At 40.3% G+C, this 12,858-nt stretch overlaps 1 protein-coding gene across 1 annotated transcript; it reads left to right on the top strand.

Moving 5' to 3' along the window:
* On the top strand, positions 8,579-10,885 carry LOC18768800. The gene has a single exon (XM_020570452.1). It carries the CDS (start codon positions 8,808-8,810, stop codon positions 10,542-10,544), a length of 1,737 nt encoding a protein of 578 aa, XP_020426041.1. The 5' UTR covers positions 8,579-8,807; the 3' UTR covers positions 10,545-10,885.

Below are 12,858 nucleotides of genomic sequence, written 5' to 3'. Positions count from 1 at the left end.
GTTAGAGAAGTTTACCATCAATTTTGGAACTGAAATCATTTTGCAACTATTGAAATTGGAGAAGAACCATGTGTATTTAATTGGTGGAGCTGAAGAAGGCGTGTTGGCTGGGCTGTGTTGATTTGTGTGAGTGTGTTGGTGGATGCTTTAGCAAGACTTCAGCTGTTGCCATCCCATTTGATAAAGGGCTAATGTGTTGTTGTGCGTATGTGAAAAACTAGGCGGAGGTTCCAAGCCAAATGTTAGCTAGGCATCCGCATGCTTTCTTCTTTATGTGGAGTGTTTGTGCCACGACTTGAGGAACTAGAGAAGGAGTTGTCGCAGAATGAAGTGTTGGCATTTGTTGAAGTAACAACTAGGCTTTATTAATCATGAGATTCAATATTATATGACTGGGCTTTCTTTGCCACATTACTTTTTCTCTCAACTAATAGGAGAAGTCCAGCCTTAGACTTATAAAAGAATTAGAAGAGCCTCAGCCGCTCCTTTTCTCCTTTTCCAATTAGGACTTTCTGAAAGGACCCGCCCCGAATTTTCTCAAAATCCGAGACGAACCCTTTGGAATTCCTGACATCACCCCGATGTCAGGCCCACTTACTAAAAATCGAGACTTCCTGCCGAAATTTTGGCAGAGTCTCCCCTATAATTTGGACATTTCTCAAAATTATACCTGCATGAAAACGTATTTAATATTCCCAACTGGCAGCATGCACAATATAATTTCATGCAATTCACACAAACGGCCTTCGGCCTTCCAATAATTCTCAAGAAAACTACCAAACATGCTAACAAAGTAATTCATGCCTTAAACAAGGCAAACAATTCAAATCTAAATTACGACTAACATTTAGTCTGCGGCTGCACCTAATAACCTTAGGCTGCCTACGTACCCTCTTTGAGGGATCAAGCCACACGTAGTTCTTCCAATAAAACTCAATTCCACACTTGGGCGATACCTTGTTGCATTTCTCTTGATTTCATATAATCTCCCCATACGCCGGTACAACCAACGCCGCGTATGGGGCCTGTCAACACGCCGGATAACCTACGCCACGTGCGACTATGCCATACTTATCATAATATCTCCCCATACGCCGGTACAACCAACGCCACGTATGAGGTCTGTCTCAACGCCGGATAACCTACGCCACGCAAGACCTGCACATCATATCACATAACTCCCCATACGCCGGTACAACCAACGCCGCGTATGGGGCTTGTCCCAACGCCGGATAACCTACGCCACGCGGGACCTCAATATCACCTCACAAATCTCCCCATACGCCGGTACAACCAACGCCACGTATGGGGTCTGTCGACACGCCGGATAACCTACGCCACGTGCGACCTCAACACAATATTACATAGCTCCCCATACGCCGGTACAACCAACGCCACGTATGGGGCCTGTCCCAACGCCGGATAACCCACGCCACGCGGGACCTAACTTTCACTTGGTGGTACTTGTAGTGAATCCAACCTCCGAGGAAGTACCTAAAGTAGCGCGTATAGCACTCCAAACTGACACTCTAGACTCTGTTGTACCCTTGTACAACCATATATAGTTATAGTTATATAAATTAATTCTTATATTGTGTAACTCTCCACAATCATCTAGCACCCGATAATCCCCCCTAGAAAGGTGAGATTATTCCGGGAGACTCACGGTCAACCAAGGGTCAAACTACTCTAACCCTGGTCAACCGGACCTGCGGAACCCACGACCTCCAATTTCCGATCTGGAAGTCCCTATGGGTTCTACCAGGTATAGGACACTTGTCCTGCGAGTTTAGTTCAGATCGGACGGTCGGATTGTTCACGATCGCACGATCTGACAATTAATAAAAAAATATAAACTTTAAATTATTATTCGGAACATCCGGAGCTCCGATTCACGATCCGTGAATTCCTACACGATCCTAGAAATACCTAGATTAACATATATTAAATTTGGGATCATCCAACGGTCCCAACCTATCGAATTCGGATAACGCGCAATATGCGAATATCCGTTCGATAGTCAAACGACGTCCGAATTGAGATCCGCGAAATCCTACGCACTCGTGACAACCTAAGGATCTCATCAGAACACATTGCAACTTTTTCTACAGTGCCCACGCGCCACCGAACTCGCTGGCAGCGCGTGAGTGCCCAAAGCGATAACGCTTCGCTGGAAAATCTCAAAACCAGGGCTCCAAACTCCTACCCTAGGTATAACACCCTATTTGGAGCAACTTTTGTTCTTGGACCTACCCCAAAAAGTGGCCGGAAATGGCCGATCACGGCAGCCAAAGTTCGGCCGATTTTCAATTCGAAAATCGAATTGTCTACGCTAAGAATCGATCTAATCCTACCCATCCATCAGCTAGAGCATACAGAAGGGATGAATTTCCATACCTTGATCGCCAGAAATGGCGACCGGAGGAGGGAGATCGGCGGCCGTGAAGATCCGGCGACATCCGGGCGAAAATCGCCATTTTCCGGCTGCTGGAGCGGCGGCCGATGGCGGGGATGGGCTGGGTCATGACACTGAGGTCGAGCCGGTTCTTTTGACACCGGCCCCGTCCGCAGCCGCGGCCGGTGGCCGGAGTTCTGAGAAGAGAGGGAGGAGAGGCCGACTGGAGAGAGAGAGAGATCGCGAGAGAGAGAGAGAGAGAGAGAGAGAGAGAGAGAGAGAGAGAGAAAAAAAAAAATCTGAGTTTTTATAAAAATCTCATTTCGAAATATTTACGATTTTGCCACTGAGCTTCTTTTGACCATATCTCTTTCGTTACAACTCCGATTCGAGCCCACTACGTGTCTATGAACTCGTCTCAGTACGACCTATCCAAAAATACTAGTCACTGCCCCAAACTCTCTCCGGTTAAAAATATGACCAAAATGCTCTTAAATAATTAAATAATTAAATAATTAAATAAGGGTTAAATTTGGGGTCGGGGTGTTACACTTTCCCATTATTCCCATTATTCCTATATTTCCTAAATACTCTATAAAATATATTTTCCTTATTTTTGGAAGATTCCCTTGGCCTATAAATATAAAGCTTTAACCTAAGAGCCAGAGCCATCATCTTCCCATATACAACTTTAATACACTCACAAATATATCAGAGAGAGAGCCAAGAGTTGCTGTCGCGGTGCTTTTGGAGCTTACGAAGGTGTTGATGTGAAGAATCTAGAGATCAAATCCATCTACCAAATCAGTTTTATGACAACAATTCTTTTGTTTATCTTTTCTTTTGTCATGAACTAATTTCTCTTGTTAGAGCTATGATGTAGCCTAGCCATGAATACTTAATTTTTATAGTTATATTAATTTCTGATTACTATTACATGTTGAGTATTTGTTACTGTTCTTAATGCCTTAAATATCTAGCTAATATTTAATTGATGATCCAAACGGAGACTGAGAAGAGATGTTTGGTGTTTGCTTCTCTTAACAAATACCATGTCTTGAATGAGTGCTCAAGAGGGACTAACATGACTCATGCAATTTTCTTGCAGATTCTCATAGAGCTTATAGGGTTCTTGATTTTCTAAATACGTTACTCGAGAGGGAATAGATTGTTAATTAAGAATATTTTTGGTTGAGCCCGAGAGGGGATATCGAATGAATTAAGAGAAACCAACTGTTAACATGAGTAGAAATTACGGTTAATTGGCTATAAGAATTAAGTGAAATTGGTTATGATGAAATCGGATGCTCTAGTGTCTCATCAACTTGATTTTCCATCGTTAATTAAATTGTTATTTCTCATAACTATTTTAATTTAGTTAAATCAATCAATCTTATTAATCAACTGTTCAAATAAACTTTTGCATGAATCATAATTGGTAATTAAGAGAAAATTATAGTTTTTGTGAGAACAACACTTCATTTATCTCTATATTACTTGTGCAGATTGTGCGCTTACAATAATTTCACAACAATTCTATAAAGACAGTTGTAACTAATGTAATGTATTGCCCTAATATGCAAGAACTACTAGAAAACACACCAATAAACAGATGCGAAAATGAGTTTTGATTATATATTGAAACCAGAAACAAACTTCAGCGAGGAAAGTAAACAAGTACTGGTAACGACTAACAAAGAATTGAATTATTATGAATACAATGATGGTGAGAACTTTGGCCTAAAATCCACCACTAATGTAGCAACTAAGCAATCATGGATACAAGCATATAGCCATTGAAACAGTTAATGAAGTTTATCTTAACCTCAGTCAATGAGAATTATACCTTGTTAGGGTTACTAGCCAATTACCTATGCTTGCAACTTAATCTTGGTTATCCTTTAAGTTAACAAGTATAGATTCCATTAAGCTTTGTGAGAATAAATAAATATATAAAACATCATGTCTACCTCATGAATCCATATTACTTAGAAACTATGAGAACTATGATTTCATACTACTTGTTGTCAATTAGAAATTATGTTCTTAGTTATCCTACACACTTCTCAACTATAGCTAGATGCATACAATCTAAGATGATCAATCAAACGAAGAAAATACAGCATATAATTAAACTATAAGTTTTTTTTTAGGATCTTTCTTATTGAAAAGGACGATATTATACTAAACTCACATACACCATACAGATGCTAGGACTTGAACTCAGGACCTTGTCTGAAAGAGTAAATAATCCAAACCACTACACTAGTGGGTCCTTTGTGAATTAAACTATAAGTTAAGTATTCATTAACATGAAAATATATGAAATTGTAAACCTAACACTAGTGAAATTCGTTGAATATGTCAATTGCTTGACGATTTGCATTTTTTTCACTTTAATCTCCTACTCTATGATGTGACAATATTAGTGCTTTGTCTTTAGCTTCTAATCCAATTTTCAATGGAAGGACCAAACACATTACATTGGAATATCACTTTTTTAGGAGCTAGCTTCTAACCAAGCACTCTAGTTCAAATATGTATTTTTTTCAAAGTGAGATTGCTGACGTTTTTACCAAATCATTGTAATCTGCTCTAATCCTTTATCTCAAAGACAAGCGTCAAGTTGCTCTCATTTCTACATTCCTATATTTTGTAGAAAGTTTTTGACAGGATCTTCCTCGAATTTCTTGGAATTCGTAAACAAATATGTGATTTTTCCAACATCAATCTAATGCTGGGCACACTTACTAAAGAGTGACGAGACTTTTTGCCGGAATTTCAGCAGTCTCCTCTAAAAAACGGACATTTTTCAAAATTTTTAACATGTGAAAAATACATTAAAATCATCGCAACAACAACAAGCACAATGTAATAACACACAATTTACATAATAGGCCTTTGACCTTATATCCAACCCTAGCATGGGTGATAATAAAGCATATCTAAAGAATTTCAGTTTACAAGCAAAAATAAAGTTTAATTGAGATTGAAACAAATAGAAGTTATCCTATCGGAGTTCAGGGTTCGGTAGCGCAAGTCTTAGCTCGGCCGCTCGGTTCAAGTCTAGTTACTGCCTAGGGGGTGCAAAACAGAAAACTTGTGAGTTGACAAAAATAAAGTTTTGTTATAATTTAAAACAACATACTAAACCTGCCGTTTGGAAAACGATGCAGAAAACATGCAATTGAAACCCAATATGTATATAATTTGTATCCCATAATAGTTTACTAATACCTAAATTCACACAACACCCTTCTCTTTTTCTTAAACCACTATCACTCATAACGCATGCTCGTTGACACCGCGAGTTAGGAAGGATCCTCACCGATAAACAAGAACAAAGGTATATATATATATATATATATAACACGACCATTACTAAATATGTACTGGGGAAACAATCCAATCGGGGGATTGTTTGACTAGATCACATGGAAGAATCTTGAATTGACCATATGGCTAGAGAACGAGCCGTCCAACAGAGGGACTGGGCTCACCAGCAAGCACAGTAGAATCTTCAATACTCGTGCGCCTGTGATAAGTCCTACGCACGCAGACTAACCCCGCTAAGGGTCTATGAAACACCCCATCAAGGATGCCTGGGTTCCGACATATCCAAGTATCTCAAAATTCCAAGTATCTAATCTAAGTATTCCAAAACCGGGGAGGTACATAGGGTAGTGCTAATAGCACTTCAAATTGACATAAACCACAACCCAACTCACATTCCATAATCCCTTTCCAACAAACCCATGCACCCCACACACATCCAAGTATATATAGTACTCTCCAAAAATAGTATATATCAATTTAAGATAATCACAATCCGCAAATATCCAAATATACGTCCAATACTTTCATAAAAATATTATATTTTAGCAATTAAATATATAATAAACTCAATAATCAAATAAATCATTATGCATAATTTTGCGTCTTTGAAACTAATGATTATTATTTAAAAACAAAGTCAACTCACAAATAATCCAAAGTTGTTTGACCTTGAGAGGGTCCCGTCTGTTGAATACGTTGGGTCGGAGTACCTATTTAAGAGTACGAAAACTAGATTAAAATAAAATACTTCGAACAAGAACTTTAAAATGAATTCCTGATTTTCCCGGGATTCCAAGTGTGTGAACGACTAACGAGAAGTTCCTAAGGTCCAACTACGTGTTTCGAATGGTGGAATAACTCAGAAGACGCTCGGTCAACCGAGTGGTCAAACTTGCCAAATGTGGTCAACCGGGCCCTCAGGGCCCACGACCTCCGATCTCCAATCCGAAAGTTTGGTCAAAATCAAGCAGTCGGATCGCTTGAGATCGAACAATCAGACAATCACTATTTTACGTAAACTTTGAGTCATTGAATCAAAGCATTCGGGACTTCGATTCTCTACACGATCTTAGAGGTACCTAGATCAACATATTTGGAAACGAAGTCGATCTAATGGTCCGAACATATCAAACCCGGATAACACCTAATATGCGTAAATCTGATCGACCGTCAAACGATAACCAAATTCAAATCCGAGCATACCGTCGTGCTCGGAACAACATGGGGAACATTTTAGAACCAAAGCCAAACATGGCCTATGCGTCGCCACATGAGTTGGCAGCACATGGGTGTTTAAAGAAAATTTCGGTGACCAGAAAATTCTTAAAACACCCAACAATACCTATACCTACGTGATCAGGACAACTAGTAGAGCAACTTTTGTTCTTGGGCCAAGGCCAAAAAGTGGCTAGAGCTTGTCGGTAACTCGAGCCGAAAACCGGCCAACACTTTGGATCGTAAAACGAGTTTCAAAACTTCAAAATCAATCCTCACATTCAAAGGATGAGAAAGCGTACCTAGATCGACAAATTTGGTGACCGGAATCACCGAATACAACGACAGAAAGTTGGGTAAAAACTAGCCCTTTTTTTTGCATTTTCTGGCGGCTGTGGTTGCGGGTTTTGTCGGCGGTGGTGCAGGACGGAGAGAGGAAGCTGGCCCCGTCACATATGGTGGTCAGAAGAGGGTGTTGCCAGCCAAAACAGTGGCCGGCTGGAGTGGGCTTCGCGCGAGGTAGAGAGGTTCGTGAGGGGAGAGAGAGAGAGAGAGAGAGAGAGAGAGATCTGATTGGGTTTTTAAAATCTGAATTCAAAATATTTACGGTTGTGCCACTGCACTTCTGTTGATTGTAATTTCTTCTACAACTCTGATTTGAGCCAACTACGTGTCTACGAACTTGTATTGACGCTTTCTACGCAATGATGCCATTCAATTCCCCAAAATCCTACCGAATTAAAAAGTAACCAAAATAAACCTACCCCCAAGGCAAAATTGTAATTTCATAGTTAAATAAATTAAATAATTTAAATGTATAATTAAAATTGGGTCGGGGTGTCACAGGTTTAGATGGAGAAGCCGTGCCAAATCGACCTTATGAACACCAAATTAGCCTTGTGTATTGAAATTATTCTAATTACGGACCTTCCCTTTATTTACTAATACGCGTGAATAAAACATTATGTGGGTTACACATCACTGTTCGTAATATAACACCTAAACAAAGAGGAATTAAATTGATTATGGGGAGTAGTTAATCCAATTCTAATTCATTTTTTCCAATATCCCAAACATCCCAATTGATATTTTTCTCATTCCAAAGCATGTTTACTTACTTACGAGGAATAAGAGAAATCATGGTTGACAAAAAAAGAAAAAAGAAACCATGAATCAAAAAACTTAATAATAAGGGAATGAATGAATTAGAATTATTGATCACATTCCTGATTTTGAGAGTATTTAATTACAGATTTTAACGTAAAATCCATAATTTTTTTAAATTTCTTATATGTTAGTATACACAAAAATACTTAGGAATTGAAATATTTTCAATACCTATGTGTTTGTAAGCATAGTAAAACTATGAATTGAAATAATTTCAATATCCATAAATAAGAGATGTCAGCCTGTTTTATGAACAGTGAATATTTTGTCCTTAAAGCTGCGAAACGGGTCCTGCTGGCGGTGAATGACCCGACCCATTTCACATTTATGAAAGTCAAGACCGTAGCAGTTGGATAGTAAATTTCCTTTTTACGAGTGCCCGAAGCCATTAACAACGTGTCACTCTCACTGCACAAAAAACCCAATCAGATAAAGTCCATCGCAGATTTATCAGATCAGAGTTTTCCAAACTCTCCAAAATACCCACACTGCAGTTCCCATACTCCCACCCTATCCACCGAACAGTCCCCGTCATTTCAGTCAAACCCCAGGTCCTATTTCGTCAACCACAAAAAAACCCACCCTTCAACTCTGTCCTAACTCCACCCAAACCAAAGAGAGCTGAAAAGGAAAGAGAAGAGAGAGAGAGAGAGATAGAGTGAAGAGAGAGAGAGAGAGACAGAGAGAGAGTGAAATGGAGTTCCATTTCAACACAAGCAGAGCGGAAGCGGAGCGGTGGCTGAGCACGGCAGTCAAGCTACTGACGACACGTGACCTGCACGGGACCAAGAGCTTCGCGATCCGAGCCCGAGAGTCCGACCCGAGATTGGAGGCCACCGAGCAAATAATCGCCGTTGCCGACACGCTTCTCGCCGGCGACTCCCGGATCAGCGGCCACAGCCAGCAGCCCGACTGGTACGCGATCCTTCAACTCGCCCACTACACTCAGAACCTCGAACTCGTTGCGACTCAGTACCGCCGACTCGCTCTCCTGCTCAACCCGCACCGGAACCGCTTCCCCTACGCCGATCACGCCTTCCGGCTCGTCTCCGAGGCCTGGAACGTCCTCTCTAACCCTTCCAAGAAGGCCCTCTATGACCACGAGTTGAGCATGTTCAACCGGTTCGACTCGGCCCCCTCCGGGTCGACTCAGTTGTTCGAGAGGCAATTCTTGCAAATGCATAATGTGCAACAGCAGCCACCGCAGCCGCCGCAACCGCCACCACCGCCACCACCGCAACCACAAACACTACATTTCCAGCCTCCACCACCACCATCACAAGAAGTACAGAGAGCACAACATCAATTTCATCTACATCAATTAAGACAAGAGCAGCAGCAGCAGCAACAACAACAACAGCAACAACAGCAGCAACAGCTTCAACAACCACCACAGCAGCAGCAGCAGCAGCAGCATCAACAGCCACCACAGGAGCCGGAGCCGCAGCAGCAGCAACCGGTGAGGAAAAGCCCTAGGAGTAAGGATGGAAGAGTGGCGATGGAGGAGGAAAGGCCGAGTCTTAACAATGTGACCGAGTCGACTGCTCCTCCCTCCGAGTCAACTCGGCCCGTTGAGGCATCTCCCCCTTCTGAGTCGACTCGACCGGAATCGGAGCCCCGAACGGAGAGTTTCTGGACTGCATGTCCCTACTGTTATAATCTCTTTGAGTATCCGAGCGTTTACGAGGATTGCATGCTTCGGTGTCAAAATTGCAAGAGGGCGTTCAATGCGGTGGTGATAGAGGCACCGCCTGTGACGGGGAGTGACGGTGAGGTCAACTTCTGCTGCTGGGGGTATTTCCCGTTGGGGTTTGCCGATAATGGTAAAGATACAGGCGGGTCAGCTGAGTGGACGCCGTTTTCGACCATGTTTGCTTGCCCAATACAAGGGAAGAAGAAGATTGCTGGACGAACTAAGAACGCTAATTCAGGACCGAGGGTCTATATTGACGATGATGAGGCGTTGCTTGATATTTCGGATTCTAGTGAGGAATCTGACGATGAGTGGCAGACGGAAAGGAGGAAGAGGAGGGCAGTGAAAGCAAAAGGTAAAGCTTCAGTGGCTAAAACTCCAGTGAGGGCTTCGGATAGAATAAGGAAGGGTAATCAAAATGTGGGTGGGCAGGGGAAGGTAGGAAATGGTGGGAGTTTGGGTGGTGGGTCTCTGTCGAAGCCGGAGTCGAGTAAGAAGTCAAGTTCTAGTGCAAGAAAGAGAGGTGCAGCTGCTTTGGGGAAGTTGGATTTGAATGTGGAGTTCAGTAATAATGAAGTGGAAGAGCCTGCAGCTCAGACAATGAGTGAAGGGAATGGGACTGCAAACGGGGAGGAGGATAACATTGAAGGGATTGGGTTTTTTGAGGGTCTTGATGAGTTTTTGAGTAGTCTGCCCATTCTCAATGTTGTGGGTGATGACAAGGTTAAGGCTAATTAGTGAAGTAAGGGTAAGACTCTTTCCTTTTGGTTTTTGCTGCTTCAGCTGTTGTACTTGCTCTATGGATGCATGTTGTATTGAATGATGTAGAGCTTCTAGGCATTTTGTTTCATGGCTCTCACTCTTTGGATCTGTTACATAATCTGCAGCAATGTAAACTTAATTCAGCTTGTAGCTTTTAAAAATGTTAGTCTGATTTCTGTAGATTATCTTTCGGTGCTAGCATTGATGGCTAAAATTTGGACTAACATGGGGAATCAGTTCTGGTGATAATCTCATTTTTCCCCTGTGTTGAAGTTAAGAAATTTTGGTATACTATAATGTAGAGGTTTCTTCGTGAATCATGGTTGAAGCTTGGTTTTAGGGTTTGTTTGGAGACCATTACATTTCTTGATGTTAATATGTTATAAGTATTTTATATTCTTTGGAATTAGAATGGGAATGTAACATGTGGGCTTCGATTGTTTCACTCACTTGATGGATGAAATCCATCAAGTTCTCGATTTGGATTGCTTTATATACCAATTTAGGCTCAACCCAGTTGTATTTTAAAAACCCATATCCTATATTCCACAAATTGTTCAGGATCAACTATAATATTATAGCATAAAAGGTAGCAATCGCTAATGGAAGAAAGCAACACAAGGAGCAAGCTCAAGAGAATCTGTGTGTATTGGGAAAGCAACTTAGGACACAGAAAAGTCTTCGGTGACGCTGCTCTTGAGTTCGGCAATAAACTGGTGATTCAGATGGATATGAATTAGAGGAATTTTCACAATTATAAAGAGGAGAGGTTGGGGGGTGGAGAAGCTTTGAGAGACGATGAGATTCCCATGGCTTTCTATTTAGGGGTCTTTGTCTTTCCACTATTATCCTAGTTTGGAAAACAGCTGCAGTTTAATTTCTTAATTTGTTTGCTGAAGTTTTTGTTTTTGCTTTTATCTTGTGGATAGGTTTATATATATACTTTTAGGAAGCTTTTTTTAATAAAATACGTTTCTTCTACGTACATTATACATATACATTCCTTATTTGCTAATGTGTGGCAGAGGGCTGAATTTGATGTACTCTCTTCCTGCTACAGTTTCTTTGTTATTTTTTGTTTGTTGTGGATGGGGGTTTCACATGGAAAGAGAGAATTTGCTTCGCTGCCCTCTTTTTAATATTTATTTTATGTTTTATTTTTAAATCATTATTTATTATAGTTTCTAATTATACACCCTCCCTTAGTCGTCAAAGAGTGAGTAGGATTAACTGTAGTTTCCCAAGCCCTAATTTGAATGTGGAAAAAACATGATCTCCCTTTTACGTTATTCTGAATTTTCACCTATAATTGATTAACCATTCAATTGTGTTTAGTGCTCCTCTGTGGAAAGATATGTAACTATCTTTGCTAAAACAAAATACTGGCTACTTTTTATCTTATTTCTACAAGGATAATCTTGGATGCTTAGCAGCAATTTGATTCTGAATTTGTGTCTGTTGTTCTAGGAAACATGGAAAACTTATTTACTGTGTTGCACTTGCAGCATGGTCTTCTCCTTGCTTGAGCCTATTATTGTGAGTTTGATGGCTACTGTTGTACCTTTTGTCTTATATATAATGTTGTCTTCACTATTGTTTCTTCTTTTTTCATCATTGTGACATTTGAAGTTGAGTTTTAATTTTTTTTCCACTTTCCTCTCCAGTTGTTATGTACAATAGGTGTATAATACATAGCAAGCGAGGAATGATCTCTGGCAACATTTAGCTTATTTGGAAATGGCTTTATGCCTTTGAGCAGCCTTTTTCATGTCTAGATAGTTGAAGGGCATCTGAACGTTTTATTAAACGAACAAAAAATTAAATGATGTTCTTGTGAGCATTTCATCATTTTCATTGTCTTCATGATCACTGGTGTCAGTTAATGGAAGTCGACATAATAGTCAAATTGTTGATACCAGATTGAGGATTCAAATTGAATTTTGGTGTTAACAATGAGGGTATAAAGTTTTCTAGATCTTAGTGTTTAGAAATTTCCATTAATCTGTACTTCAGCAGCAATTAAACTTTTATTAGAATTTGTCATTAAATTTCCAGCTTGATTTGGTGCATATTGTAGACTTTGTACTTTAATAAGTTGGTTGGTTGTTAGTTTGTTTTCTTGTTTTATTTATTTATTTTGGTAAGATTTCCTTGCCAAATAAAAAAAGCAGTGTTGATTTTATGAACTGAGTCGTAGTGCTAGCATATTTCTGTTATCTTGTGTGTGATATGTTCATCCTTGTCATTTTGTCTTTTCATAATGGATGCACAGTGGTAAAATTAGAACTGG

This window comes from Prunus persica, chromosome G8 (genome assembly GCF_000346465.2).
Source record: "Prunus persica cultivar Lovell chromosome G8, Prunus_persica_NCBIv2, whole genome shotgun sequence".
Taxonomy (NCBI): domain Eukaryota; kingdom Viridiplantae; phylum Streptophyta; class Magnoliopsida; order Rosales; family Rosaceae; genus Prunus; species Prunus persica.
Note: the sequence above shows the minus strand (reverse complement) of the source record. Positions and strands in the feature narration are given on the sequence as shown.